Genomic DNA, 27,191 nt, shown 5'->3' with positions numbered 1-27,191 from the left:
ATCAGTTGGACGTGCAGGCTTGGGGGTCTGCAGCACAGACAGGTGGGAAGTGAAGTCACCAGGAAGGCAGTCAGTGGAAGGAAGTGACCTCACGGAGGATGTGTGGAGTATAAATTATCGGGTGGGGGTGGGGGAGGAGACAAGCCAGGGCTGGTGATCTAGATCCCTAGGAAGGAGAGTTTTTATAAGGCAGGAATGCTGACTGTGAACTCAGTGCAGTTCAGTCGCTCAGTCGTGTCCGACTCTTTGCGACCCCATGAACTGCAGCACGCCAGGCCTCCCTGTCCATCACCAACTCCCGGAGTTCACCCAGACTCACGTCCATTGAGTCGGTGATGCCATCTCAGCCCTTCGCATCAGATGGCCAAAGTATTGGAGCTTCAGCTTCAACATCAGTCCTTCCTATGAATACCCAGGGCTGATTTCCTTTAGGATGGACTGGTTGGATCTCCTTGAAGTCCAAGGGGCTCTCAAGAGTCTTCTCCAACACCACTGTTCAGAAGCATCAATTCTTCCATGCTCAGCTTTCTTTATAGTCCAACTCTCACATCCATACATGACTACTGGAAAAACCATAGCCTTGACTAGATGGACCTTTGTTGACAAAGTAATGTCTCTGCTTTTTAATTTGCTGTCTAGGTTGGTCATAACTTTCCTTCCAAGCAGTAAGTGTCTTTTAATTTCATGGCTGCAATCACCATTTGCAGTGCACTGTAGATTTAATGAAAGGGCCACTGGGGCCTGGTTTCAGTGGTTTGGGCAATGAATGGAAGGTTAATAAATCTGGACAGCAGTCCTTAGACATTATGCAGTGAAGCTGGGGTGGAGGGCATGAGGGTGGGCTAGGGTGGGAGAAGCTGGACAAGGCCTGAGGGTCAAGGAGAGTTAATTTATCAGGACTGGACAGACTTAAGCACATGGAAATGCTCCTGGAAAGGACTGGTAGAGAACGCAGGCCGAAGTGAGGGTTCCCAGGACATGGTAGGGTCTGGATTGTAGGGGAGCAGAAGTGGAGGGGACAGGGAAGCGGGGGCCTAGGGTCAGGAATGGGAGGATGCGCCCAGGTTAGCTGAGCAGAGCGGAGGGGTGCCAGAGTGGGTGGAGGGTCCCATTGCTGGGTGACCTGCCTCTCACTGGGGCTCCCTGGGGCCCTCTCTAGTCTCTCGCAGCTCCGCCCTCATCCCAGCCACACCCCCGCTGCTCCCACAGAAACCAGAAACCCCGCCCTCCCCACGTGCTCTTCCCTGGCTCCTCCCCTCAGCCCTCAGCCACTCTCTTCCCGAGTCCGCCTCCAGCTCGCTTCCCAGCTCCTCCCCCGGCGCGGCACCTCGGGAGTCCCACCTCCTTTCTTCCTGCATCTGGCCCCGCCCACGGCCCCGCCCTCGCCTCTTCTGTGCATATCCACTGGCTGGATTTTTATCACGCTCCACCCCCTAGACTTTCACTCCTGCGACTGGGACAGAGAGCTGTCTGTCAGCGCAGTCGCCTGGCAACGGGGTTGGGCCGCTCCAGACGAAAATCTGGACTGCAACCGGAAAGGCAGATCGGTGGACTCTGGGCAGGAGGGCCGGGACCTCGGTGAGCCGAGCGGTGGACTTGAGGCTGGGGGTAGGGGAAGGTCACCGGCCTGGGGGCCCAGTGGGAGCAGCCTGACCAGCGAAGCGTTGGGGATGATGACCTTCGTCCCGGGAGCAGTTAGTGCCGCCGTGGACCTGGGCCCTGACCCTTCCTGGCAGCTGGTGCTTCTGCCTTGGGGTGGAGTGGGGAGTGATAGGGGGACAACTGCGAGGGAGGATATCCCCGCTAGGTCAGTTGGAGCACAGAATTACTCCTACTTTTCACGTCTTTGAGGTCAGAGGGTTCTAGGCCGATGCTTGCCGGAAGGTCCCCAGGGTGAAGGCCAGCTGTCAGAAGGGAGAGCGAGAAAGAGCTGTGTAGATGGGGGAAGAACTGCGGAGCATCTTCGGGAAGAGGCGAGGCAGGGGGTTGTGCTGGAGTGTGTGCTGAGTTGGACACAACCTACTCGCTTTGTCCCAGGAGAGTGACGCTGACGGCTAAATTCAGGGCAGCGGGGAGAGGAGGAGAAAGTGCCCCCTGCAGATCAGTCACTGGGGCTCCCTGGACGGAGGGAGGCTAGCATGGGGCAGGAGCGGGACAGGTCACCTTCCGGCCAGCAGGGACTCTGTGCAGCCAGCAGCTGGCCCAGGCTCAAGCTGACCCCTCCCAGAAAGGCTGCTGGTTCTGGGATGTAAACAAAGCTTGATGCAGATGAGGTGGTTGGAGTCTTCCCAGAAAGGGTGTACTGAGGGCCAGGTGACTGCTCCCAGGACCATGCTCCCTTGGAGGAGGTGGGGAGTCCAGGGTGTCTCCTGAGGATGGGAACCTTCAGAAAGGCCCTGAAAAGAGTCGTCTGAGCCATCCTTGGATGCCAGCCAGTTTACTCTGGTCCATTCTGCAGGAAAAACAGCTCCTGGCTCCCTCCCCAGCACTGAGGGGTTTGCTTCTTCCAAGCTGGGCTGTTCCCCTTGTTGCAAGGCAGATGCGTAGATCTGGGTTCAAGGTCTCAGATCTTGTTGCTTTGAGCTCATGTGTCTCCTCTGGCCTCCAGAAAGCTGAGTTAAATGCCCTGTGTTACCTCATTTAATCCTCCCCCCTCCTCCTCATTACAGAACTGGAGGCACTTTCCCTGTTTTACTAGGGCTGGAAATGGCTTAGTTACTTGCCCACAGTCACACCAACCAATGTCAGAACTTGAGCTCAGATCTATACATCTTTGCATCCCCTGTCCAGAGAGGCAAGCGCTGTGGAGATCAGCGCACTCCAGTGCCGACTGTCCTGCTCTGCCCCTCCGCACCACCGGTTTTTCATCCCCAGCCCTCCTGACATTTGGGGCAGGGTACTCTGTTGTGGGGACTGTCCAGTGCATTGTAGGATATTTAGTAGGACCGCTGGTTTCTAACCACTAGATGGCAGCAGTGGCTAGAACCACAGCTTCCCTGGCTGTGACAAGCAGACATCATTGCCAGCTGTCCCCTGGCAGAGGAAACCACCCCCAGTTGAGAACCACCGGGGTTAGCAACCTTAAAGGAACATCTGGGTGTGTCCCCTTGACAGAGAACATGAGCTGTGTAACCCTGCGGGAGACTCAGGCCAGTTCTGGGTGGTTTTATGCACAGCTTGCCAGGAAAAAAAAAAGTCTGTTGCCCGTATCAAGGTGCACCCAGGACCATCCTGTGAGAAAACCATTTCAGGGAACGAAAGTTCAGAAATGTGCTTTTGGGGAGAAGTAAGGACGCATCGAAGGCCTTCAGTTCCTCCCCAAAGTTAATTGAAGAGGTTTCAGGCCTGATTCAGGTGATGGCGTCCAGGCAGGATGAACTTGGGAACGCTGTACCACTGCCTTTACTTCATCCTGCCTTTTGGGGGCCTTTTTAGCAGGAGGTGGGGTGTCCTTAGAGCTGTCTTTTCTTTTCAAATTGCATTCACTTATTCAGTCGTTCAGCCAGTTTTTATGATTATTATCACTTTTATTTATGTTATTTTAGCTGTGCTGGGTCTTTGTTGCTGGGTGGGTTTTCTCTAGTTGCGGCGAGCGGGGGCTTTCTCTGGTTCTGGTGCTCGGGTTTCTCATATCAGCGGCTTCTCTCGTGGAGCGTGGGCTCTAGAGCATGCCGGCTTCAGGAGCTGCGGCTCCCTGGCTCTAGAGCTTGGGCTCAGTAGTTGAGGTGCACAGGCTTAGCTGCTCCGCGGCATGTGGGGTCTTCCCAGATCAGGGATCGAACTCGTGTCTCCTGCATTGGCAGGCAGATTCCTCACCACCGAGCCACCAGGGAAGCCTCCTAGAGCTGTCTTGAGATGCGTCCTCTCACCGGTGCCCTGCGGACACCCAGACTGGTGGGCCGAGGGGGCGTGGCCCGAGAGGCTGCCCTTCTCCCAGCTCTTCTTGACTCCAGGCCTGTGGCTCCAGCTCCGGGCTGCCACACCCCGTTCGCCCTCTTCCTGGAAGGAAAGCCAGTGTTGCCGGCTGCCCCGCTTCTGGGCCTTTCCTGGCATGTCCTCCAGGCGCGGCCCTGGGCTCCCACGCCACGGGCTGCACGTCTCCTTACGTTTCTTCCCCCGTCCCCCCCGCCCCGGTCCTCCCTGCAGGCGCCTCGCCCAGCCTCGGTCCTTTCCCACCGGTGTTCAGACAGCAGTGGAGGAGCCTGTTTCTGGTGGGTCCGAGGAGGGGGCTGGGTAGAGGCAGAGGAGCACCAGTCTTGCTCTGCAGCTGCCTCAGGCGCCCTCCCCACGCCAGAGCTCGCCTGGACGACCCTGGATTTGCCCTGCACCTTCGCGCACTGTGTCTGCTTCCTGGGTGAGCCACCCCTGGGTGCTGGAAACCCAGCCAGAATGTGTCCTCGGGACACGTTCTCGCCACCCCCCTGTGTGCTCTCATCCCTTCCCCGCAGGTCTCCGCAGCGTTTGCTGGACGGGATGCTCCTGCAGGCCCTGTCTGAGGCTTCTGTCTGCTTTCCCTCTGATGGGGCCTGGCCCAGGCGATGCTGCCCTCTGTGGAAGGACTTAGATACCCGTGCCGGTGTCAGGAAAGCCAGCATCCTGGAGGCGGCGGGCCCCGTGACCTGGGGGAACAGCCCCCGGCGGCACTGGGTCCTCAGCCGTGGAAGGGGACGTCCGAGGAGAGGCATTTATGGGCCAGTGGCCTTCCAGCCCCAGCTGTCCTCCTTAAAGAGGCTGGTGGCCCCTGAGAGAGCGATTCCTTGGTCCTGAGAAGGAAGGCCGCTCTCCTAGGATGTGGGGAATCTGAGGTGCGGCATTTAGAGGCATCACCGTTGAAGGGGCTGGAGGTGGTATCAGCTGGATCCCCTGTCCCATCAGCTCTCCCTGGGGACCCAGGCACCGTGAGCTGTGGGGTGCAGAGGTGGGGAGGGGCCGGTCACGGGTGGTGAACTGAGGGCACTGATCCAAGGGGCCCCTGAGTGCCTGGGGCCTTGGAGTGTGTCCCCTGGGGGCCGAATGCCGGGGACCCGGGCCAGGCCGGCCTCCTGCAGTTTGCACCCAGGATCTCATGAGGTGGTGGGGAACGGGCTGTCCACCTGAGGGGCGGGCAAGGAACGCCAGGCCTTGGATCAGTGTGTCCGTGTGTCCACATGTGCCAGGCTGGCTCGGGTGCCGGCCGCCAGGTGGCCGTGGGGCAGAGTCTCCATTATGATTTTCAGAATCTACGGGTAAGTGAGTCAGGCATGACCCTGGGGGTGGGTGGGAGGTGGAGGTGGGGTCCAAGCAGAGTGAGCAAGGAGGGGTCTGTGTCCCTCAGGGCAACAGTCAGTTCTCTGAAAGTCAGGAATGCTGGGTAGTCTTGGAACCTGAGGCTGAGGAGATGGTGAGGTGTGCAGAGGCAGACAGGAGGGCCCTCCGAGCCAGACGGGGGACCGAAGGGAACTGCTCATGGGGTCTGGCATCTGACGTTCCTAGTGGACCACACGCATCTGCCAGGTCGGCCTTGGGAGCCCACCGGGGTGGGCACAGCTGTTAGCTAGCCCGGAGGGTCCAGCTCTGAGGTGGAGCTGTGCTCACATCTCAAAAACCCCCCAGGTGTTCAGAAGGCAGTCATCTCTCCCAGCATAGGAGTCATGGGCCTTCTCTTGTCACAAACCTTCAGGTTTTCTAGAGGAAGTGAAAAGGCATGATGACCTTTGATATGAAGACCCTGAGAACAAACTGGAATTCCTAGGGTGTATTTTTATACACTTGCATTTTCAAGATTTCAGCAGGATAACAAGATAGGGATGCAGGGAAGGTTGAGGGATAAGTTTTCGGTGATTTGATCAATTAACAGAGATCTTGAGAGAAATCTTGAATTTCCCTGCTTGGGGAAGGTATGAATCTGAAAATATTTTTGACTAAAGCTGTTGTGATTTACCAGTAACATAAGCAAAGCGGAGGTAGCAATAAGCAGAAGCAAAACCCCAGGCAGATCAGGTCACCATGTGGGGTCCCAAAATAACCCACAGCCCCCTTCCTGGTCAGAACAGTGCAGATGGCTCATCTCAGCACGTCCTACGCAATCAGGTGGTTTATTGGGCTCTTAGAAGAGTTGACAAAGAGGACGGGTCTGCCTTGGCAAAGCCGCTTGGGCTGTGCCCCCGAGGGAGACCAGGCACCAGCTGGCGCCGCACCCTGTATCTCAGAGATAAGGAAGCCTCTCGCAGACTGGAACCCGAGCCGGGGGCCGAAGGCTTTCCTTTTCGGCTCATAAGCTGCTGAGAAAGCTGAGCAGTGGAAGCATTTAGGTCAAATGGACTGTGAGCAACAGCCCCAAACTGCATTGTGTAAGCCCCCGTTTCCAGCGGCCAAGTGTGTTGGAGCTCCTCCTAGGAGCCCTGTGCTGGAAACTCCCTCCCCTGCCCCACAATGGAGGGAGTAAAACATGGAAGAATGTTGGCGAGCACGTGGAGAAATGGGAACCCTCATGCTTTGCTGCTGGGAATATAAAACGGAAAACAGTTTGGTAATTCTTCAAAAAATAAACATCAGATTATACGACCCCACAATTCCATTCCTAGGTATATTCACCCCCCCCAATCTGAAAATAGGGACTCGAACAAGTACGTGTACACATATGTTCACAGCACCCCCAAGATAGAAAATAGCTCAAATGTCCATCAACAGCTGAATGGATAAGCCAAACACAGTATCTTCATACACTGCAGTATTACTCACCCATCAAAAGGAATGAGTCCCATTCGTGCTACAATATGGATGCACCCTTAAAATGTTATACTGAGTGAAGAAGCCAAACCCCAAAGACCACGTGTTGGATGATTCATTTACACGAGGTGTCCAGAATAGGCAGCTCCACAGGGACAGTGTGTTAGTGGTTGCCAGGGCCTGGGGAGCCCGGAATGGGGTGTGACCACTAATGGGCGTGGAGTTTCTGTTCGGTCATGGAAATGTTCTGGGTCTAGATGGAGGTGGTGGTCTCACCCCGCTGTGCGTGTGCCAAATGCCACTGAATCACTCACTTTGAAATGGGTCATTTTGTGCTGTTGTGTGAATCTCACTTCAGTAAGAAGAAAGGCCCCACGTGCACCCCACTTCCTCTTGAGGTCTGTGATCCATGCTCCACCTGGATTGTGGACAGCCTGCCCCCTCCACGTGACCTGGGGGAAACTTACGGGCTGTTGCTTTGGTGGGGTGCCCCTCTCCCCAGCAGTTTGACCATGGTGGGTCCCACATGAAATCTAAAGACAGGAGTTAGGAAATTGTGGTACCGTGCCCCCTATGTGGTTGCTTCATCTCGGATATGCTGTTCTGTCTGAATCCGTGGATCAGATGGTGCTGGACCCCTTTCTATAATGAGGTCTGGGACCCGATTGCAGCCCCTGGGCCACCTGCCTTTGGGTGCCAGCCTCTCTTAGTATCCCTCCCAGAGATGAGGCCTGGGCTGGGTTCTCACAGCTTTGGCCAGCATGCGCCATGATCCCATTCATATAAGGTTGGGCTGTGATTATTAACCTGGGGTGCAGAGAGTTTCGGTCGCTTGCCCGAGGCTGCCCAGCCACCACGAGAAGCCAGGATCACAAAGGAAGAACGTGTCCCACAGCACTTCTGCTCTGTAGGTGATACTTGCAATGTGTTGATTTTATTTAATTATGTGTAATCATCCACCCTTATAGATTATTTTTTCAACTCAGGTTTTTAAAAAAATGAATATTTTGATTAAAATCCTGATTTTTCTGCCTTTTAGTTACATTAGCTTAGAAACTATTTTGGAGCAAAGAAATCCAGATGGTTAGCAGTTATGAGCAGGCTTTGAGAAGTCAGAGGAATCTGATTGAGTTTTCGCATTTTATTTGTATCAACTAATTTGTCCCATGGAGAAGGAAGTGGCATCCCACTCCAGTATTCTTGCCTGGAGACTCCCCATAGACAGAGGAGCCTGCTGAGCTACAGTCCACGGGGTCACAGAGTCGGACACGACTGAGCAACTAAAAAAAAATAATAATAATTTCTACCACATCGAAACACTACATAGGTCTGCATTTTTGCTGCGTTTTGCAAGTAAATCCATGTTGCTTACCTTGACCATGTAATTATTGACATTTATTTTCTATGATTGACATATTTTGGGGCTTCCGTGGTGGTCCAGTGGTTAAGACGCCACACTTTCAATGCAAGGGGCAAGGGTTCAATCCCTGGTGAGGGAACTAAGATCCCACATGGCATGGGGCAATAAAATAAGATAAAACAGCAAAATAGTTAAAATATATATGTGGTTTAGTCGTTAAGTCGTGTGTCCGACTCTTGCGACCCCATGGACTGTAGCCCACCAGGCTCCTTCTGTCTGTAGGATTCGCCGGGCAAGGATACTGGAGTGGGTTGCCATTTCCTTTTCCAGGGGATCTTTCCAACCCAGGGATCAAACCTGGGTCCCCGGAACTGCAGGCGGATTCTTTACCAGCTGAGCCACCTATACATATTTGATTTCTGTCTCTAACGGGTGTGAACTTCTCTCCTGCAGAGTCCCGCCAGCCGCAGGGACAGATGGGGAACAGCAAGAGTCACCCAGGACAGGAGCGCTCCTCGCGGTTTCTCCCCACGGAGCAGGCCGAGGTCAACAGGCTGTTCGATGCTCTGTCGTCAGAGAAGCTTGGCTCCTGTGCCTCGCCCAGATCCTTCTCTCTGCAGGCATTGAAGGCAAGGGTAACATCTGGGAGTTCGTGTTTAGTTTGGAGCAGGAGTCAGGCTGCTGCTGACCCTCAGTTCCTGTAAGACAGGTGTGGGAACACAGAGAGATGTGTTTTCTGTGAAGAAACAGATAGTACCGACTGTCAGCCTGCTGGGGTCCAGCCCCGGTGGATCCAGGGTAACTGAAGCGGGGGACGGCGTGGTGAGGAAAAACTTATTTATTTAGAAATATAAACAGAGATTAGGAAGAAATAGTGTAGTAGGAAAATTTAGTGGAGAAGAGAGGCTGAATAACTTGGTTTACGCAGAAAGCTAATAAAGTTCCAAGACAAGGAACCTGCACCATCTACGTTAGGCCACTGGCGCCCACTTGAATAGCGGAGGGTGCCCCACCTTAGGCTCCCTCTCTCGTGGGTCTTAGAAGCCAGGGCAAGTAAGTAGACACAGAGAGCCTCCACGCCCCAGAAGGGAATTCAGCCTCAAAAGGAGTAAGAAAAAAAGACACGGGGGAAACCAGTCTTTCCAGTGACAGACCCATCCTCTATTGTCCGGAAAGGCCTTTTATACATTTGATTTTACATAGAGATCAATGGATAATACAAAATTATGCAGCGTCAGCAGCCCTGACTCTTTATCGAGACCAGGCTTTCTCTCTGCATACCTAGTTGTATACACAAGTCTTAGGTGATTTACATCATCTGGCCGGAAGGCCAATTAGCATTTTACAGCCCTTTCCTGATAAGGGTAATAGTGTTGTTCTTCCCAAAGTCTGGTGCTACTTTCAGAAAGCACTAAATAAAGTTACATTCTTACATAGCAAGGACACAACAATTTATAACAGAGGAAGAGAAGTACAGTGATTTATAACAAAGAGAAAATTCATTAACTCAAAAGTCTAGTATTGCTAACATCAAAAACTACTATATTCCTATTTCTGCATCCCGTTTACATTGATTAATATCTTCCCAGGTGCCTAAAAGATAAAGGATATGGAGGCCTGGTGGCAAACAGTAACTCAATAAACTCTTCCCCAAACTAATTCTTGGCTCTAAAAGGCTCTATATCTTTAAGATGTTTTAAGCTTTGTGCCTCTTACGGTTGGGGGCTGTAAACAATCCACAAGTTGTAAAAGTCCGGGCAGACCGGTCAGATAAGCTAGAAAGCCATCAGAGGGGTTTAAACCGAGACATTCTTTTTATATGCAGGAGACTGTTGGAGCTCTGAGTTAACTTTTTCCAGAGAAAGGTGGTAATGTCAGAAAACTATAGTATAGCAGACAGCAAACACACAGATATTGGTTTCGGGGTAGATGCTCAGACAGAGGACCCCTTGAGACTTGACTTGCCTTGCCCATCAGGCCTCTCCGCATGACCTTGTCGTGGGTGGGATCTCCTGTGCTGGCTCCCGGCATCAGCCTTGTGGGCTCCGTGGTCAGTGTGGCAGCTGCTCCACTCTGCCTTCATCTCACACTGTTCAGGGACTTTTCCCACTTGCGGTTGACCAGAGGGGCTGACTGCTTCCCGTCTCTTGCACCACCGTCCCCTGATTTCTCCTTGCAATGGGTGATGGGCTGCCCAGGCTGTATTTGTGGGTCTGATAACCGCCAAGTCTCAAGTCCACCTTGGCCTTCAGGATTCGTAAGTGTTTGTTGTCCTAGGAATTTTGTTGTTCCCCCCGCCAAAAATAATGAAGTTTCAGGGTCAGGGTGCACCTGACAAGGAGTGAAGACTGCCCGCTTCCCCATCTTTGGGCCCCGTTCTGTGGGGCTCTTAACCACATGCGTTTGGGTGCTCAGAGAGCAGCAACATCACAGACATCTTTGGCCCATCTGGTGACTTTACAGTCCTGTGTTAGTTTCAGGTGAACAACAAAGTGAGTCAGTTATACAAATACGTGCACCCACTCCTTTTTAGATTCTTTTCCCATATAAGTCGTTACAGAGGATTGAGTAGAATTCCTTGTGCTATACGGCAGCTCCTTGTTAGTTGCCTATTTTATATACGTGTGTGTGTGAGTCGCTCAGGAGCCCACCAGGCTCCTCTGTCCATGGACTTCTCCAGGCAAGAATACTGAAGTGGGTAGCCATTCCCTTCTCCAGGGGATCTTCCCAACCCAGGGAAAGAACGCAGGTCTCCTGCATTGCAGGCAGATTCTTTACTGTCTGAGCCACCAGGGAAGCCCTGTTTGATATATAGTAGAGTTTATATGTCAATCTCAACCTCCCAGGTTATCCCTCCCCCACTTTCCGGTGCATATTGAGCACAAAGAATGTGGATGGATAGTTAATATATCTGGAGGTCCCTAATCTAGAGGAGACCAGTGTAGCACTACACAGACCGTATGTTCCATGTGGAAATAAATCCAGATATGCAAATGACAGCTGCCGGAACTAGAATGGAGAAGATGTTAGCAGAGTGAAAAGCAGCCAGTGGCCAGAGGCAGAAAGGACATGGCCAGTCTGGGGAGACTGGGAAGTCTGGAGGGCAGGATGGGGACTGATGACGGAAGAGTTTGATGGCCCAGATGAGCCACAGGCTGGGACACGTTAGGTGTGTGGGTCCTGGGGTGGTATGACACCCTCAGTGGGCAGAGATGGTGCACCAGGGGTCCGGGAAGGTTCTCTGCGGTTGGTCTTGGTCCCTTAGCTGTTTTCCCGTCATCCTACCGCGTCTGACTTGCACCCTGTCTGGGCTTTTCACCCGCTTGTCCCTGCAGGGCCATGTGGGGGACGCTCTTCCCTCCGAGATGGTCACCAGACTGTTCGAGGGCATGCGGAGGGTGGATGGCAGCGGGAAGGCAAAGGGGCCCAGCGAGCGCGTCTCCCAGGAACAGTTCACAGCATCCATGTCCCACCTGTTGAAAGGAACTGCCGAGGAGAAGAGTCTTGTGATCCTGAACATGATTTCTGCCTCAGGAGGTCCCGTGAAAGCAAGAGATGTCCACAAGGTGAGAGGCCACCAGGCACTTCGCAGCCACCCCAGGCAGTGTTGGTGGCCTTTGGTGGGGGGCTCAGGATGGTGCAGCAGCTGATGGAGGCCTTGTGCAGAAGTGCCCCCTGGGGGGCCCTGGACCACATAACCGGTTGAGGTCAGGACTCCCGGACAAAGAGGCATCAGCCAACTAGACCAGCCGAGGGCATCGTTGGAAAGCTGAATAACTACCCAAGTCACGTGGTTCTTCCCACCCTGGGGTCCACCACGTTGGCCTTAGTGAGACAAGATGCCCTTCTCCATGTTGATCTGATGTAGGTCAGAGGTACGATGGTGGTGCAATTAACGGTGAAATTGTGATCTTCCAAGTTTACAGAGGACTTGGTTGGCTCTGTGGTACACGTGCTAAACTACAGACGGCAGCTGCGAGGCTGGAGTCAGAAGCCACCCCCAGGCTCCCCATCCAGGGTGCAGGTGCTGGCTGCCCAGCTGTGCTCCGAGATGAGGCTTCAAGGCAAGTGCCCCGCGCTAGTCCCTAGACCTTGGTGTCGGAGAGTGGTTCCACGCCATCTTGTATTAAAGTTTAAAGTCAGTGAGTGCGTCTTCCAAATTTGGAGGACCATTGAGATTATCTCTTCCTTGGCATACAGTTGTTCATAGTATTTCCTCATAATCCTAATTTCTGCCAGGTCCGTAGTGACGTCTCCACATTCATTTCTGATGTTAGTCATCTGAGCCTTCTCTTTTTTTCTGGGTCAGTCTAGCTAAAGTTGTGTTCACTTCTTGTTATTTTCAAAGAGCCAGCTTTTGGTTTTGTGGACTTTCTCTGTTGTCTAACTTCTATTTTATTTATCTTCAAGTCTTTTATTTCCTTTCTTCTGCTTCCTTTAAATTTAGTTTGGTTTTTCCTTTTTTTTTTTTTTTAATTGAAGTGTCGTGGATTGTGTTGTGTTGATTTCTGCTGTACAGCAAAGTGACTCATTTAGACTTAAATATATTCTTTTCCATTATAATTTGTAACAGGATATTGAATATGGTTCCCTGTGCTCTACAGTGGGCTTTGTTGTTTATCCCATTCCATCTATAATAGTTTGCATCTGCTAACCCCAACCTCGGGCTTCCCAGATGGCGCAGTAATGAAGAGACAGAAGAGACGCAGTGCGATCCCTGGGTCAGGAGGATCCCCTGGAGGAGGAAATGGCAACCTGCTCCAGTACTCCTGCCTGGGAAATCCCATGGACAGAGCAGCCTGGTGGGCTACAGTCCACGGGGTTGCGAAGAGTCGGGCATGACCAAGTGTGCACGCACGCACGCACAGCCCCACCCTCCCAATCTGTCCTCCCCCGTCTTCTCCCGCCGGCAGCCACGCATCTGTTTGTTGTGAGTGTGAGTCCGCTTTTGTCTCACAGGCGTATTGGCTTGTGTCGTTGTTCAGATTCCATGTATAAGTAATAGCACACTTCGTCTTTCTCTTTCTGACTTCCTTCACTCAGTATGATCATCTCTGGGTCCATCCATGTTACTGCAAATGGCCTTGCTTTGCTCTTTTTTTATCGCTGAGCAATATTCGGTGGTATGTAGGCCCCACGTCTTCTTTATCCACTCCTCTGCCACTGGGCACTCAGGTTGTGTCCACGTCTTGGCTGTTGTGCTGCTTGAACCTTGGGGTGCATGGATCTTTGTGAACTGTAGTTTTGTCTGGGTGTGTGCCCAGGTGTGGGATTACTGGATTATGTGGTAGCTCTGTTTTTAGTTTTCTGAGGAACCTCCATACTGTTCTCCATAGTGGCTGTACCAGTTTACATTCTCACCAACAGGGTAGGAGGGTTCCCTTTTCTCCACACCCTCTCCAGCATTTATATTTTGGAGATTTTTTTTGAGGACGGCCTGTAGATGTCTTCTTTTTTTACTTACTTGATTTTGGCTGCACTGGGTCTTCCTTGCAGAGTGCAGGCTTTCTCTAATTGTGAGTGGGGCTGCTCTCTCGTGTGGCGCGTGGGCTTCTCATCGTGGTGGCGTCTCTGGTTGCAGGATGTGGGCTCCAGGCACGCGCACCAGTAGCTGTGGCACGCGAGCTCGGTCGCTGTGGCATGCGGGCCCTGGAGCGCGTGGCTCAGTGCGTGTGCTGCGTGGGCTTGGTTGCTCTGGGTCACGTAGGATCTTCCCAGGCCAGGGATCCAACCCATGTCTGCTGCGCTGGCAGGCAGACTCCTAACCGCTGGGCACCGGGGGAGTCTTGTACATGTGCTCTTGATGTCTTTGTGGGAAGAGGTGAGCTCCGTGTCCTGTTACTCTGGCATCTTGATTCCGATGTCTAGTTTGGTTTTCTTCGTCTGGTTTCTCAAGGTAGGGGTTAGGTTATTGATTTGAGGTCGCTCTTCTTTTTCGTATCGGCGTTTATGGCTGTGCATCTCCCTCTAAGCGCTGCTTCAGCTGACTCGCATCACTTTTCTATGCTGTGTTCTTGTTTTCATCCAGCTCAGTGTTTTCTGACTTCCCTCATGATTTCCTCTCTGGCCCACTGGTTGTTCAGAGGTATACTCTTTAATTTCTACATATTTGTGAATTTCCCAAATTGCCTTCTGAGTTGTAATTTTATTATGTGTGACTGAAGAGCATACATTATGTGACTTCAGTTCTTCTCAGTTTGTCAAGGCATGCTTTATGGCCTAACATATGGTCTGTTCTGAAGACTATTCCAGACCTGCTGGAGAAGAACATGTTCTGCTGTTGTTGGCGGAGAAACAGTATATATTTCAGTCTACTTGGAATTTAAAATTGCCTTGAGGTGAATCTTGTAGCTTTGTTGACGTATAAAACCAAGTTGACTTATTTTATAAAAGTGTTACTGATTTCTTATAAAGCTGGATTTCTAGACAGAGTTTGAAACATTAAGCAAGATAGTTGGGACTTGGAAAGAATAGTAAGACAATCTGCTGTGAATGTATGAGGCCGTCATGTTTGGATGGAGTCCCGTTGGTCTGTCTTCTGGTGCCACTGCTGTGCCACCTCTGTTCTTAGTAGGTAAGAGATGGAGATCAGAGCCATAGGTGCTGCTTAGCACCGTGAAGCATAACCAGTTTTAAGTTTTAAGTTTCGTAGTTAATGAAACCCGTTCTCCCCAGATAAATCGAGGGGTGCCCAGGACGTTACCAACCTCTACCCTGATGTGGGCCTTCCCTGGTGGCTCAGTAAAGAACTCGCCTGCCAGTGAAGGCGACCAGGGTTTGATCCCTGGGTCGGGAAGATCCCCTGGAGAAGGGAATGGCAACCCACTCCAGTATTCTTGCCTGAGAAATCCCATGGACAGAGGAGCCTGGTGGGGGCTACAGTCCGCGGGGTCACAAAGAGTCAGGCACGACTTAGCGACTGCCCCACCGCCAGCCTGACGTCGCTGGAGGGCAGTGGGTGTCTGAGTCCTTCCCAGATGGCTTTGTTAAACTAGTGGCTTCGGTGCAGCCAGCCCTCTCAGGAAGGGGTGCTGGGGAGTTTTGGGGCCCCAGGGGGAGGGTGTAACTGTCTCCTGGGCCTCTGAAATGCAGCTGGGAATGCAGAGAAAAGATAAGGGCATTGATGTTGAGCTGTTTAGATGAGCACCGTCCAACAGGGGTAGGATGTGAACTGCAAGCAAGCCACACGTGGAATTTTAAATATTCTAGTAGCCACATGAAAATAGCAGAAAGAAACAAGTGAGATTAATTTTAAGAAAATTTTCAGAATATACTTTAACCTTGGCAATGTTAAAAAAAAAAAAAAAACACGAGTTATTTTACACTTTTTTTTTCCACACTAAGTCTTTGAAACGGGGTGTGCATTTGACAGTCACCGCACATCTCGATGTGGACGAAACGCATGTGTGGCTCCCCTGTTGGACAGAGCAGGTTCAGGAAAGCAGACGGAAGGAGATGTCACTGCCCCCCACCCCCCAGCACTGTGTTCTCCTCCACTAGGTGGCGGGAAGCTTCTGGGCCCTCAGTGGCTGGACCATGACTGTGACCGGGCCGTGCTTGAGGACTGGGTGTTCCGGGCCCACCACGTGGCCACGTTTCTGAGCCTGGTCATCCACCAGGGCTTCCTCCTCCTGCGCTCGTCCCTTGAGCTGGCCACCCTGGTCCCTGAGCGCCAGGTGGACCCTCAGCGGGAGTTTGCCAGCATCCTGGATGTCCTGTCCGTCATCTACATCAACTCGCACCTGCCCCAGGAGCGGCGGCTCCGCTGGCGCCTGCTCTTCGCGACTGAGCTCCACGGGAACAGCTTCGCCCAGCTCTGCGGGCGCATCGCACACGGAGGGCCCTGCCTGGTGCTGCTGGAGGACTGCGACGGGCACGTGTTCGGGGGCTTCGCCTCCTGCTCCTGGGAAGTCAAGCCTCAGTTTCAAGGTGAATAGCCCCACGTTGGTAGCGCAGCACTCCTGGCAATTTCTGGTCCCTCAGCCGCCACGTGGGGACCTCTGAGCCCGCCAGCCCGTGTGCGCTGATTCTTCCATCTCCTTCCCCAAGCAGTTTTTTCTAGATGTGTTTGGGAGGATGGGGAAGCATGGTGTTTATGAGGTTTAAATTCACGCATTTCTGCATAGCCTCTGGCTGCTGGGTCAGGGAAGCCGGACAGGTGTCCTCACCCCCGGATTTCAGGCCAGGAAACAGCAGCTCAGCATCATTAAATGGTGCAGTGCTATCCAGCGGGGCTGTGTTAGAGCGTCAGTGCCCAGGGTTTGTTTTTTTTTACTGGGGAGCCGGCCCTACCAGCACCCTCAGCCGACACCCACCCACACCCCAAACTTGCAGCAGGACGGCAGGAGCCCAGCTCTGGCTCCGCTGTCGGTACACATGGTTAGGGACAGAGAGCCGCTTGCCCACCTTGTCACAGCATCATGGGGAGGGGTCCCTGGGGGCGAAAAGCTGGGTCTCTGTGATTGGAGGCTCTGCTCGAGGACGTGGAAGAACAGCCCCGAGAGTCATTATTATCTGGACGAGACTTGCACTTCTTCCAGCTCCTCTCGTATTAACCCAGCGCTCAGCTCTGCTGTGTCTCCAGCTTTCATTTACGAGAGCAGCATTCATTCCTCTGCTTGAAGAACTGGGAAAGAGCAGTTACCAGGTTTTCAGACGTGAGCTCTTTCTGCCAGGATTCCGGCAGGGGGCAGCCCAGCCTTGCAGATGCCTTTCACATCCTGGGCGTTTCTCATCTATTGGTCCCCCAGTCATCTCGAGTATTTGCGCCTTGAGGAGACGTGACACCCACAGGGTCACTTCGTTTCCGCTTTTGCCAGCCAAGGGGCAGCCAAAGGCCCGCAGTGCTGGGCAGAGTCCGGCTCTGTCCTGGGCGGGGTGCTTTACCCTCTCTGGGCGTGGGGTTCCCAGAACCATGGGGAGGGCAGCCTGTAAACCGTGGGGTGAAGGGGGGTGTTGTGGTGGTGGGAGTCGGGTGAGGAGCCCCCCGTGGGACTGACGCCTTTGTAGGTCATGTGACTCCTCGGTGCTTGCCGTGCGCCCTGGAGTGGAGGGTCATCTTCCCCAGGTCGCCCTTCCCTCTGGGTGTGGATCCCAGGATGGACTAGCGTGGGGTCCATGCTCTGTGGCCCCGGCACCTCACCCAGCACCGGGAGCCAGGGAACCCTGGCTGAAAGGCAGCCTTGGGACCAGCAGGTGAAGTGATGGTCCCGGGGCTGTGGGTGGGACCAGGCTGTTACTTGAGGCGAGACCCATCCTTCTGGGCACATGGACTCAAGCCTGAGTCTTTAGCCTGGAGGGCAGCCCTGTGTCTCCCGGTCCCGGTGGCCTCCCCAGGCTCACCTTCCTTTCCCCCCAACTCCAGCACCCACAAACCTCGCTCTACAGCCGAGGGGTCCCACTGTTCCCTCAGGCCTGCCTCGTCCCCGCGGGGGTCCCTCCTCCACGGAGGGGCCCTCACCCGGCCGTCTCCATCTCAGGCCGTCCTTCCTGGTTTCAGAGGAGCTGAGTCCCCGTGGAGGCCTCCAGGGTCCATCTGGAGGGGAGGCCTGAGCATCGCGGGTCCTGACTCCGTGCCACCCAGGGCTGTCCTCCCTAAGGCCTCCTGGGGCTCCACGCCCGCCTCGTGTCCTCCCTCCACATTTGGGCTCCCCGCCTGCTACCTGGAGCTCCCTGCCCCAGAGCCGGAGCTGGGTCCTTTCTCAGGTGCCCTCACACCGTCACCGGGGTGGGGCAGTGCTTCTGGTGAAGGTCCCACGGCTGTGGGGCACGTCCCTGGTCCCCACCTAGCTGGGAGCTCCCCGGGGTGGGGGTGTGCGCCCTCTGTCGCCGCCCCTCAGTAAGTGCATGGGGGCGGGGAAGGAGTCTGGGGTGGAGGGCTGCTCATTTCTGGAGCTCTGACTGCACCTCCGCCGGGCAGAGCATGCCTATGTCTGTGCCCAGGTGAAGGTGGAGGGTCGCCTCTCCCTGGGCGCGGCCCCTGCCCAGCCAGCTGCATCTGCAGGCATCCTCTGTTCTCTGGATGGCATGCCTGAGGCCATGCGGGCGCCCAGCTGGGGCCCGCATTAACCACCTGCCCTTTGTGCTCTTTCTGACTCTGGGAGGCGGGGCAGCATCCCCAGCAGGCAGACACCATGTTCCCTTCTGGTGGTCACCCTCGCCTCCCAGCCGCAGCTCATCCTACGGGCCCCGGGCAGCCGTGGGTCTGGGATCCGCCCGCTGGTCTAAGGGCTCTGCCCCTACGTGTGGGACCCCCCCCCCAACCCCTGCACACCGAGGACCCCGAGAAGCTTCTCCAGCTCGGCCTTCTGAGCGGGCCTGTTTGCGTTTCCTGCTCCTCCCGTGCCCGGCTGCGGTGGGTGATCTGGCTCCTTTGCGCTCTGCTCCCTTTCAGGGGACGACAGGTGCTTCCTGTTCTCCATCTCCCCCAGCATGGCCGTGTACACCTGCACGGGCTACAACGACCACTACATGTACCTGAATCAAGGGCAGCAGACCATCCCCAACGGCCTGGTAAGGACGGGGGCGGGGGCGGGGGCGGGGCGCGGCGCGGCCCTGCAGTGCCGTCCACCCCACGGTGCCAGCCCCGGCCCCGACGTGCCCTGGGGCATGCGCCCAACTCGTCAGGCAGCGTGTGGTGTCCAGTCCATCCTGCCTGGATCTCGGGGTGCTGATGCCGGGAGCGACAGCCAGGACCGACCTTCTCCCTCGGAAAACGGGGCCTCTTTTGGGGCGTTTCTGGGCTTTGTGTGTGGATGAAGGGCTCCGCCAGTTTCCAGGTCATCAAGTGGCTGGTCTGTGGTCTTTGTGGCTGGAGACGCCGTCCTGGCACTCGTGCCGGGGGCAGGGCTAGGCTCCCTGGACCTGTCAGGCTGGACTCGGCCACAGGAAGAAGCGGGCAGGAATGAAGCCCGCAGGTGACGGTGGGGACAGGGCTGGGCGAGGAGCTGGGATGGGCACCCGCACAGATGCTTACCCCGGGTGCGAGAGGCGTCTCCTGGCAGCCCCAGTCTCCTCCTCTTCCCCGCTGCTTAACAAAAAGCATCTCTTGGGAAATTCCCAGTCCTGACTCTGCAGCGCCGAGGGGCGGGGAAGGTGGGTCAACCTCGGCGGTGTGGAGCGGGCCCCAAGCTCCTCCCCGGTTCTCTCTGGGGCTCCCTCGGGCCCCCCGACAGCCCGAGACGCCTTCTGAAAGGGCAGTTTGGTGTCGACAGGGGAGAGGGTCTTGGCCTCAGGGGGTCAGTATTCGGCCAGCAGGGAGAGGCGGCCCCCGAGTGCGGCTGGTGTCCGCCCTGGTCCCTTGCTCAGCGTTAACTCCGGGCCCCAGGGCCCCGGGGTAGAGGCAACGGTGGAGGTGGCACCCGGAGAAGGGGACCAGAGAGGCTGAACAGCGGTCTGTTCCCACTGGCCTCTCGCCTAGAGCCAGCTAGCTTCCTCCTCTGCCCCCTGCACGCCTGCTCCAGCACAGGGGCCTGGGGCCTGGGGCCCGGGCACAGGTTTCCCGGCCTCAAGCGCTGGGTGGACCCCTCCCCTCATTTTACGGACTGCAGCGTCTGGGTCTGATCGGCTGCCTTCTTTTGTCCTCTGTTGTCGCTTGCATTTCCTTTTAAGATATTTTACTGGTTTGGCTGCACTGGGTCTTCAGTTGTGGTGGGCGAACTGAGCTGTGGCATGTGGGATCTAGCTCCCTGACCAGGGATGGAACCCGGCCCCCGCCCCGCATTGGGAGTGCAGTCTTAGCCTCTGGACCACCAGGGAGGACCTGACCTGTGTTTCCTGCCAGCGCAGCCCCGTGAGAAAGAGCCACTGGGTGGGACTCAGGACACCTGGATGAGCGTTCTAGGCACCCGCAGTGGGACCCTTCACTTGTACCAATCCATATCATTTCACAGTTAAGAAGAAGAAAGCTGCATTCACTTCCACACGCCCTTGTGGCCTGAGGGCTGGGGTGGGCCTCGCAGTCTGATGAGCCTCCCTCTGCAGGGCATGGGCGGACAGCACGGTTACTTTGGGCTGTGGATCGACGTTGATTTCGGGAAAGGACACAGCAAGGCCAAGCCCACGTGCACCACGTACGGCAGCCCTCAGCTGTCGGCCCAGGAGGACTTCCAGTTCCAGAAGATGGAGGTGTGGGCGGTGGGAGACGCCCCGAAGGCAGAGCCGGTGAGCGTGGGGGCGCTCCTCCTCTCTCTCGGCTTGATCCCTTGCACACCTTTCACACCTCCACCTGGAGATGGTTTTCCCAGACTTGTTTCCAGCAGCCGTCGCTGGCCAGAGGAATGCCTGTGGGTGCACAGCTGGGCGGGGAGTCCTGTTTGGGATCTGGGCGGGGGGTCTCCTGAAAGAACCACCCCAGGGAGGTGGGGTCCCAGATGGACAGGGGCTCCTTTGCAAGCTGAGGAGGGTCTGGGGTCCCTTCCGAATCCAGGGTTCAACAATGAATTGTTGGCCTCCTTGCACCGCGTCACCTCCCAGCGATGGCCTCCCAGGGTCGGGGGGACACAGTGGGGGCGGGGCCAGAGCCCCTGCCTCCTGCATTTCCCTTGTGGCATCAGTAGGGCCCTGAGTCTGCTCTGAGAAACGTGCCAGCGGCAGGACTCACCGGCTGGTTTTGTCACTGAACACACCCCTCCTTCCTTCTTCCCAAGGTCAGGAAAACCAGGAGCATTCTGGACATCGACCCCGAGGCCCGGGCCCTGCTGGAAGCCAGTGGGCGGGGCCGCCACAGCGAAGGGCTCCGGGAGGTTCCCGATGAGCAGTGATGACAGCCAGCGCAGGCCACCCTGGAGCCAGAGCTCAGCCTGCCCACCCTCCTGCGTCCCGCGGAGGCCTGACTTTGGTCCAGAGCGTGCGGGTCACATCCTGGCGGTCCCGGCGGTGCCCAGTCTGCACAGAGTACAGTTTCCCTGTTGCCATATGTCCATCGGCGGTGGTGTCTCCCCCAGAATCCCGAGCATACAGCTAGCAACCTGATCCTTAGACTTGGCTCATGCCCTAGGGATGAAATCCAAAGAGGACGCTGAGATGTTGAGACTGGCTGGAACTGCCATCTTTGGGGACTGGAGTTCTTGCAGTGGTGGTAGGGGTGGGGGGGTCGTTTCCACTCTCTTGGGGTCACTGGGCCTCTGCTCAGGCCCCCCATTTAAGAGCCTTGAGGCTCCATTTCTTCTTGTCAAGGGCAGAGGTGCTCAGCTGGGAATCCCTGTGCTTTGAGGAGTAACTTCCTCTGATACGAAATTTCTATATTTCTAAAAAAAAATAAGCGTTAGCAGTGTACTAATGGGGGAAATAGGAGATTTTGAAGGTGACAGTGACCTGGGTCTTCAGTAGGGTTGGATGTCGGCCTTTCTCAGCTTTTTTAGGTGGGTCTGTGCTTGGAGCACATGGGAAGCCAGGAGGTGAGCAGAGCAGCAGCGTGGCGGTCCTGTTTCTGATGTAAATGTGGGCACACTCAGGGCCGAGGGTCGTGCTGATACACGTGCCGCCTGTCGCAGGAGCTGGGGGCGAGTGACTCGACAGGACCGGCCTGGGCTCCTGGCCTCCAGAGTCGCTCCGTGCTGCCCCCCAGGGGATGGTGTGTACCGCAGCCTTGTGGACTTGCCGTAAACAGTGACCCTGCCATGCTAGCGGAGATGTGGGTGGGCTGGGCCCTGTCCAGTCCAGCCCCGTCCCTCGGGGGTGGCCCAGAGAACCTCCTGACACACTGAGAATCGAGCTCAGGGGTGTTGCAGGCTCAGCTAAGACACCTGCCTCTGTCTTCCCCTGCTCCACGCTGTCCTGCAGATCTGACAATAAATGCTGCCTTATTCTCGAGTCGGCCCTGATTATAAGCCATCGTGAACCGAAGCTGTGTGCACTTGCGGGCTCTGCGCTTTCTACAGGAGGCTCATGAGACCTGCTGCTGAGCCCCGAGCGGAAGGCCTTGCAAGCGGGTCTTCACAAGGAAACGCACGCTCGCAACAGTGACACGCATGCTCTGTCCTGATTGACTTTCCTTATAAAAGGGCCAGTTTTAACAGCTTCTCAGGTGCGTTCTGTGGCTTCCTGACTGATGGGAAGCAGACACAGGATGTTAGGATCCTCAGATATCCTTACCATAATCTGAAGAATTAGGCCCCGAGTCTTCAGTCTGTTACAGATTTTTTATAAAAATGCAGTGGAATAATACCTCACAAATATTAAAAGGTCCATTCAGTACCATTTACTGTCTGTGGCTGTCAGAGAGGCTGGAGGTGTCCGGGCCTGTTTTTTCCTGCTTCGTGCCTCTTCTCACAAGAGTGCAGGTCATGCCCAGGGGCCTGATGGTTTCCCAGGATAGCTCAACTATAGGATGGGAGGAGGTGCCCGGCCCAGGCGGTTGGTAACCCAGGGGACGTGCCCTTGTGAAGGGCACGTGGGCATGGGGCAGCCATGGGACCCCATGAGCTGAGGGCCTGCGCACAGTGACCAGTGACCAGAGGAACCACACCCCTCCTGGGCCTGGGAAACCTGCAGTGCCAGCTTTAACACATGAGGAATTTGTTCTTTGATAAAAAGGGGATAAAAATTCCGGTTGTATGGGAGGTGGCCTCCCTCCCTTATCAGGAGACAGATCAGGGTCCCTGAAGGTGCTGGAAGGAAGGGCTGAAAAGCACTGTGTTAACGTTTTAACACATGGCTTTTAAACAACTTTTCAAAGCATGGCTGTAGTTAACTTTTTTCCCATCATAGTTACTTTTCGGAAAATTTTTTCTATTGAAGGAAGGATGCTTTAAATCTCTGCTGCTGGTAAGTCGCTTCAGTCGTGTCCGACTCTGTGCGATCCCATAGACGGCAGCTGCCCACCAGGCTCCGCCGTCCCTGGGATTCTCCAGGCAAGAACACTGGAGTGGGTTGCCATTTCCTTCTCCAGTGCTTAAATTCTCTGGTGCTTTACAAGTTTCAAAAGTCTCACACACATGATTTTGTAACCCCATAATTTTCCCCCAGCCCCCTCTATTGCCCCGCTCCACTGGTAACCCCTAGTTTGTTCTCTGTATTTGTGAGTCTGCTGCTTGTTTGTTTGACTCGGTAGTTTATTTCTTAGATTTCATGTATAAGCGATACCAGACCGTATTTATCTTTGTCTGACTTCAGTTGGCACAATGCCCTCCAAGTCCATCCATGTTGCCGCTAATGGCAGAACTTCATGGTGTTTTTATGGGTGAGCAGTATTCCATCTCACACACACACACACCCCTTCTTTATCCATTCATCTGTTGATGGACCCACTATATTTTCTGATTAAAAGATTAGCTTATGCATACGTGGCAAAAGAGGTCGAAATACCAAAGAGTGTAGCCTGAAAGCTCAGCCTAACTCCTGTGCCCCTCTAGCCTTTTCTTCCCTAGAGGTAAGGTGTTACACACCCTGGCCTGTCCCTCACCTTTTTTGGGTAGAAATGGCTCTGTATCTCCCCCTTTGTTCTCCCCGACTGTGTGACGTCCCGTGAGATGGATGCCCCATTCCTTCCGGCGTTCAACCATCCCCGGCTTGGGAACGGTCTGTCTGGAACTGTTTGCCGCTGGAGGGAACATCGTTTATGCTCGTCTTTCTGTGGTTCTGTCTGGAGGATGCACCTTTCGAAGCCAAGTTACTGGATCAAAAGGTATGTGCTTTTTTATCTAGATATTAACAAACTAAGACACCTCTTTCAAGCTCAGTTTATACCTTTGAGACCTGGAGTGTCCATTGGCCATGTTTTCACCAACTATTAAAATTTAGCTTTTGTGTACCTGCTGCTCAAAAACCGTTTTCTATTTTTTTTTTTCAAAAACCGTTTTCTACTACTGCTGTGCTTTCTAGCCTTCTCCTAAATCTTTGCTCCATCCAAAATGTATTTCCTTTTTAAAAATTTTTGATTCTCTTTGACATTTTTTCACTTTATATTGACCTGTAGTTGATTTAGAGTGTTGTGTTAAGTTTTAGATGTACAGCAAAGTGATTCACTTTTATGATAAAAAGATGTAAAAGCTATTTCTGTTACTACCTTTCGTTTTCCCCCTTCAAATGCTTAATTCTGTCTGACCTTTGGTAGCACTTTGACTACATCTAAAATGTTTGATAGGGGACTTTCCTGGCCGTCCAGTGGTTAAGACTCCATGGTTCCCCTGTAGGAACATAGGTCTGACCCCTGGTCGGGGAAGTAAGATCCCACATGCACTGATGCACGTAGGCGGAACTGACACTGGCTGACGCTGCTTCCTCCTCTCGAAGAACAGGAACATCCAAGTTTGCTATGTAGCTTTGTTGTCATTGCTGGCTCTGGGAGTGGGCTCTCCCCATCCCCCAAACCAATGACTGAATACTGGGAGGCTTTCAACATAGTTTTGTGCCCAGTCACGTTGCTGAGTTCTTTTACTCAGTGGTTCTCGACCTTGAGCCCACATCAGGATCACCTCGAGTCCCTCCACTTTTTTTTTTTTTAAACAGAATAGTCAAGTTTTTATTTTTTCTTAAAAAGACATGCTTATGTAGATAGTAAAATGTCTGGGAGGTATATAAATATATACCAAGATCTTAATGTGTTACTTCTTCATGATGGAACAAAGGGACAGTTTTCTTCTCTACCTGTGTGTTTAGTTGCTCAGTTGAGTCCAACTCTCGTGTGACCAATTCGACTGTAGCCTGCAAGGCTCCTTTGTCTGTGGAATTCTCCCAGGCAAGAATACTGGAATAGGTTGCCATTTCCTTCTCCAGGGAGTCTTCCCGACCCAGGGATGGAACTCGAGTCTCCTGCATTGCAGGCGGATTCTTCACCCGACGAGCCGTTGGGGAGATATCTTCTCTATAATAGTCGATGGTTTCTCCAGAAGCTATATTGCCTTTCCTCCTGCCCCCACACCCCAACCCTGATGCCTGGAGAACAGTCCTTTGTTCCTTTGTACCACTTGATAGAATTCTAGGCATACAGTGAGACACAATAAGTTTTATCGTTATCATTTTATCAGTTATAATTTCTAAGTCACCAAGAGTTAAGGTACTGTAATGAAGTGACTTGGCCAGGATCACACAACTAATTAAGGGGTGTGTGTGTGTGTGTGTGTGTGTGCGGTGTGTTAGTCGCTCAGTTGTGTCTGACTCTTTGTGACCCCATGGACTCCTCTGTCTGTAGGGTTAATCAGAATGAAATCTAGGGTTCATATTCCTAGACTTCTTTCTTTTGAAAAAACTTTCATTTACATTTGAACACTTTTATATAAAAGAGGGAATATAATTCACCCCCAGAGTTTAGTTTAGTAGTTGTGGGTAGGGATCGAGAGTTGACATTGCTCATAAATTCCCAATTGATCCTTCCTGATGGCTGGTGTGGGGAACCGCACATCGAGAACCACTGCTGGTCACTGCTTCTGATTATCCATGATTCTCTGCAGGCCTGTAGCTATTAGGGTCTTTTTTTTTTTTTTTTTTTGTCTGAAAAAAATATTTTGCTTTAATTTTCAAAGGATTGTTGTTGCTTTTTTTTTTTTTTTTTAAGATATTTTGACATTTTCCCCCGGCACTGTAAAGCATCTTTCTATTATGTTTTGGCTGTGTGACTTCTCTTTTTTTCCCTCCAGCTTTGCTGAGATGTAATTGACATACAAGATTGTCCAGTTTAAAGTGTACACTGTGTTGATTGCACCCAGTATGACGGCATACCTGGAAATAAGGATAATTTCCCTTCCTTTCTGATTTCTAGACCTTTCTTTTTTTCTCTTGTTATCAGAAAATTCTTTCTGAATTTTATTAGTAATGATGCATCCTTCTCTTTCTTGACTTGAAGTGACCTCAGGTGACCTCAGCCTGCAGCAGCGTGAAGCAGGGTTTCGGTTCCCAGCCAGCGATGGAGGTCAGGTTGCGGCAGTGAGAGAGTGGAAGCCTAGCCCCCAGACCAGTGGTCAGGGACAGGGCAGTGCCAACTCCTGCCCAAGCCTCTGGCCTGCCCTGGAGACGTCGGTCTCACCGGCCCCAACAACCGGGTGAGCTAATTAATTACTTAACACAAATGTCCTTCTCTCTTTCTCTGCTCTCCTCCTGTGGTTTGATTTCTCTGGAAAGCCCTGGGTCGGTGGGGGGGGGGGGGGGTCACAGCTGTGGCCGCATTGCACGGCAGGTGGAGTTCCGTTTCTGGTTCCCCGTGGTTGGTTCTGCCTGGCTGCAGACCTCTCTGCCATCTTTCAGCTGCAAGGGTGGGCATGTGCTGAGAGCAGTCTTGGGGGCTCGCCTGGTGGTCCAGTGGTTGGGACTCTGCGTTTCCACTGTGGTGGGCGTGGGTTCCATCCCTTTGAGGGAACTAAGATCCCGCCTGCCACACAGTGTGGCCAAAAAAAACCCCACCACCAACAAAGCCAGTCTTGGGGCTCAGGCTGTGGGAAGTCCTGGTTCTGGGGGGAGAGGTCACACCCTGCTCAGCTTCAGAAGCCCAGGGCCTCTCCGCTGAGGCTGCTCAGGCTGTGACTGGCTCTCGCCACATGCTCCGGGGTCACGAACACAAGGCTGTACGTTCCCCACTTGGCCACTTGTAGGTAAGTGCGGATTAAAGCCAACAGAATAATCATCGGGCCCCCTGGCATCACCGTTAAAGATAGCCAGAGCCCCCATTTTGTGGATGAGGACACGGGCAGAGTGACCAGAAGTCCAGACCCTGCCCCTGCTCTTCCGTCCTCGCCCCCCACCCCGTGTCCCCTCCTGCCAGGGGCTGCATGGCACCGAGCTATGGCACAAACACGGAGCCAGACACGGTTCATAAAAATCACCGTCATTTAATAAATAGTGCTGGCTCCTCACGGTTCGGCCTGGGGCCTGGCAGCACGGAGCGGTGGATGCACGTGGGGACCGAGGACTCAGGGCTGGGCCTGCACTCCCCACCGGTTCCCCAGGAACAGCCAGGTGAGCGGGCCTGACGCTGTCATGTCCCCAGACACCTCTTGGAGGGACGGGGCAGGCGGAGGGCCACAGTCACATAAAAAAAGAGATTTAGGGGCCTTTCCATGGGTCAGGGTCCACTATACATCTTCCTGGGGGGTCTGGGCCTTCTGGGCTCTGCAGCAGAACTTTTCACAAAGCTTGAAGAGCTCTGACAAGATGAACACAGACGAGGCCAATCCGGTTAAAAGCAATAGAT

At 53.9% G+C, this 27,191-nt stretch overlaps 2 protein-coding genes across 7 annotated transcripts in view; one reads left to right on the top strand and one right to left on the bottom strand.

Annotated features, from left to right (window-relative positions):
- Positions 1,441–27,038, top strand: TLDC1 (TBC/LysM-associated domain containing 1). Of its 4 annotated transcripts, none has more exons than XM_018061794.1 (8): positions 1,441–1,578; positions 8,522–8,697; positions 11,404–11,634; positions 11,988–12,132; positions 15,569–15,997; positions 18,462–18,580; positions 20,051–20,230; positions 20,716–21,880. In XM_018061794.1, the coding sequence occupies exons 2-8, from the start codon at positions 8,545–8,547 to the stop codon at positions 20,827–20,829; spliced, it is 1,371 nt and encodes a 456-aa protein (XP_017917283.1). In that variant the 5' UTR covers positions 1,441–1,578; positions 8,522–8,544; the 3' UTR covers positions 20,830–21,880. The 4 variants fall into 4 exon arrangements, 3 of the variants coding, with proteins under 3 accessions (XP_017917283.1, XP_017917282.1, XP_017917281.1); XM_018061793.1 differs by lacking the exon at positions 1,441–1,578 and adding an exon at positions 4,247–4,354; XR_001919428.1 differs by lacking the exons at positions 1,441–1,578; positions 8,522–8,697 and adding exons at positions 10,018–10,325; positions 25,851–27,038 and having other exon boundaries at positions 20,716–23,693.
- ATP2C2 (ATPase secretory pathway Ca2+ transporting 2) overlaps positions 26,814–27,191 on the bottom strand; it is a 79,022-nt gene continuing 78,644 nt past the window's right edge. For all 3 annotated transcript variants that reach the window (XM_005691840.3, XM_018061790.1, XM_018061791.1), the window contains one exon: positions 26,814–27,191. In XM_005691840.3, coding sequence (XP_005691897.1) covers positions 27,073–27,191 — 119 coding nt within the window. In that variant the 3' untranslated portion in view covers positions 26,814–27,072.

Source organism: Capra hircus, chromosome 18, assembly GCF_001704415.2.
Source record: "Capra hircus breed San Clemente chromosome 18, ASM170441v1, whole genome shotgun sequence".
Classification (NCBI taxonomy): domain Eukaryota; kingdom Metazoa; phylum Chordata; class Mammalia; order Artiodactyla; family Bovidae; genus Capra; species Capra hircus.
This window is presented reverse-complemented; position numbering and strand designations above follow the sequence as displayed.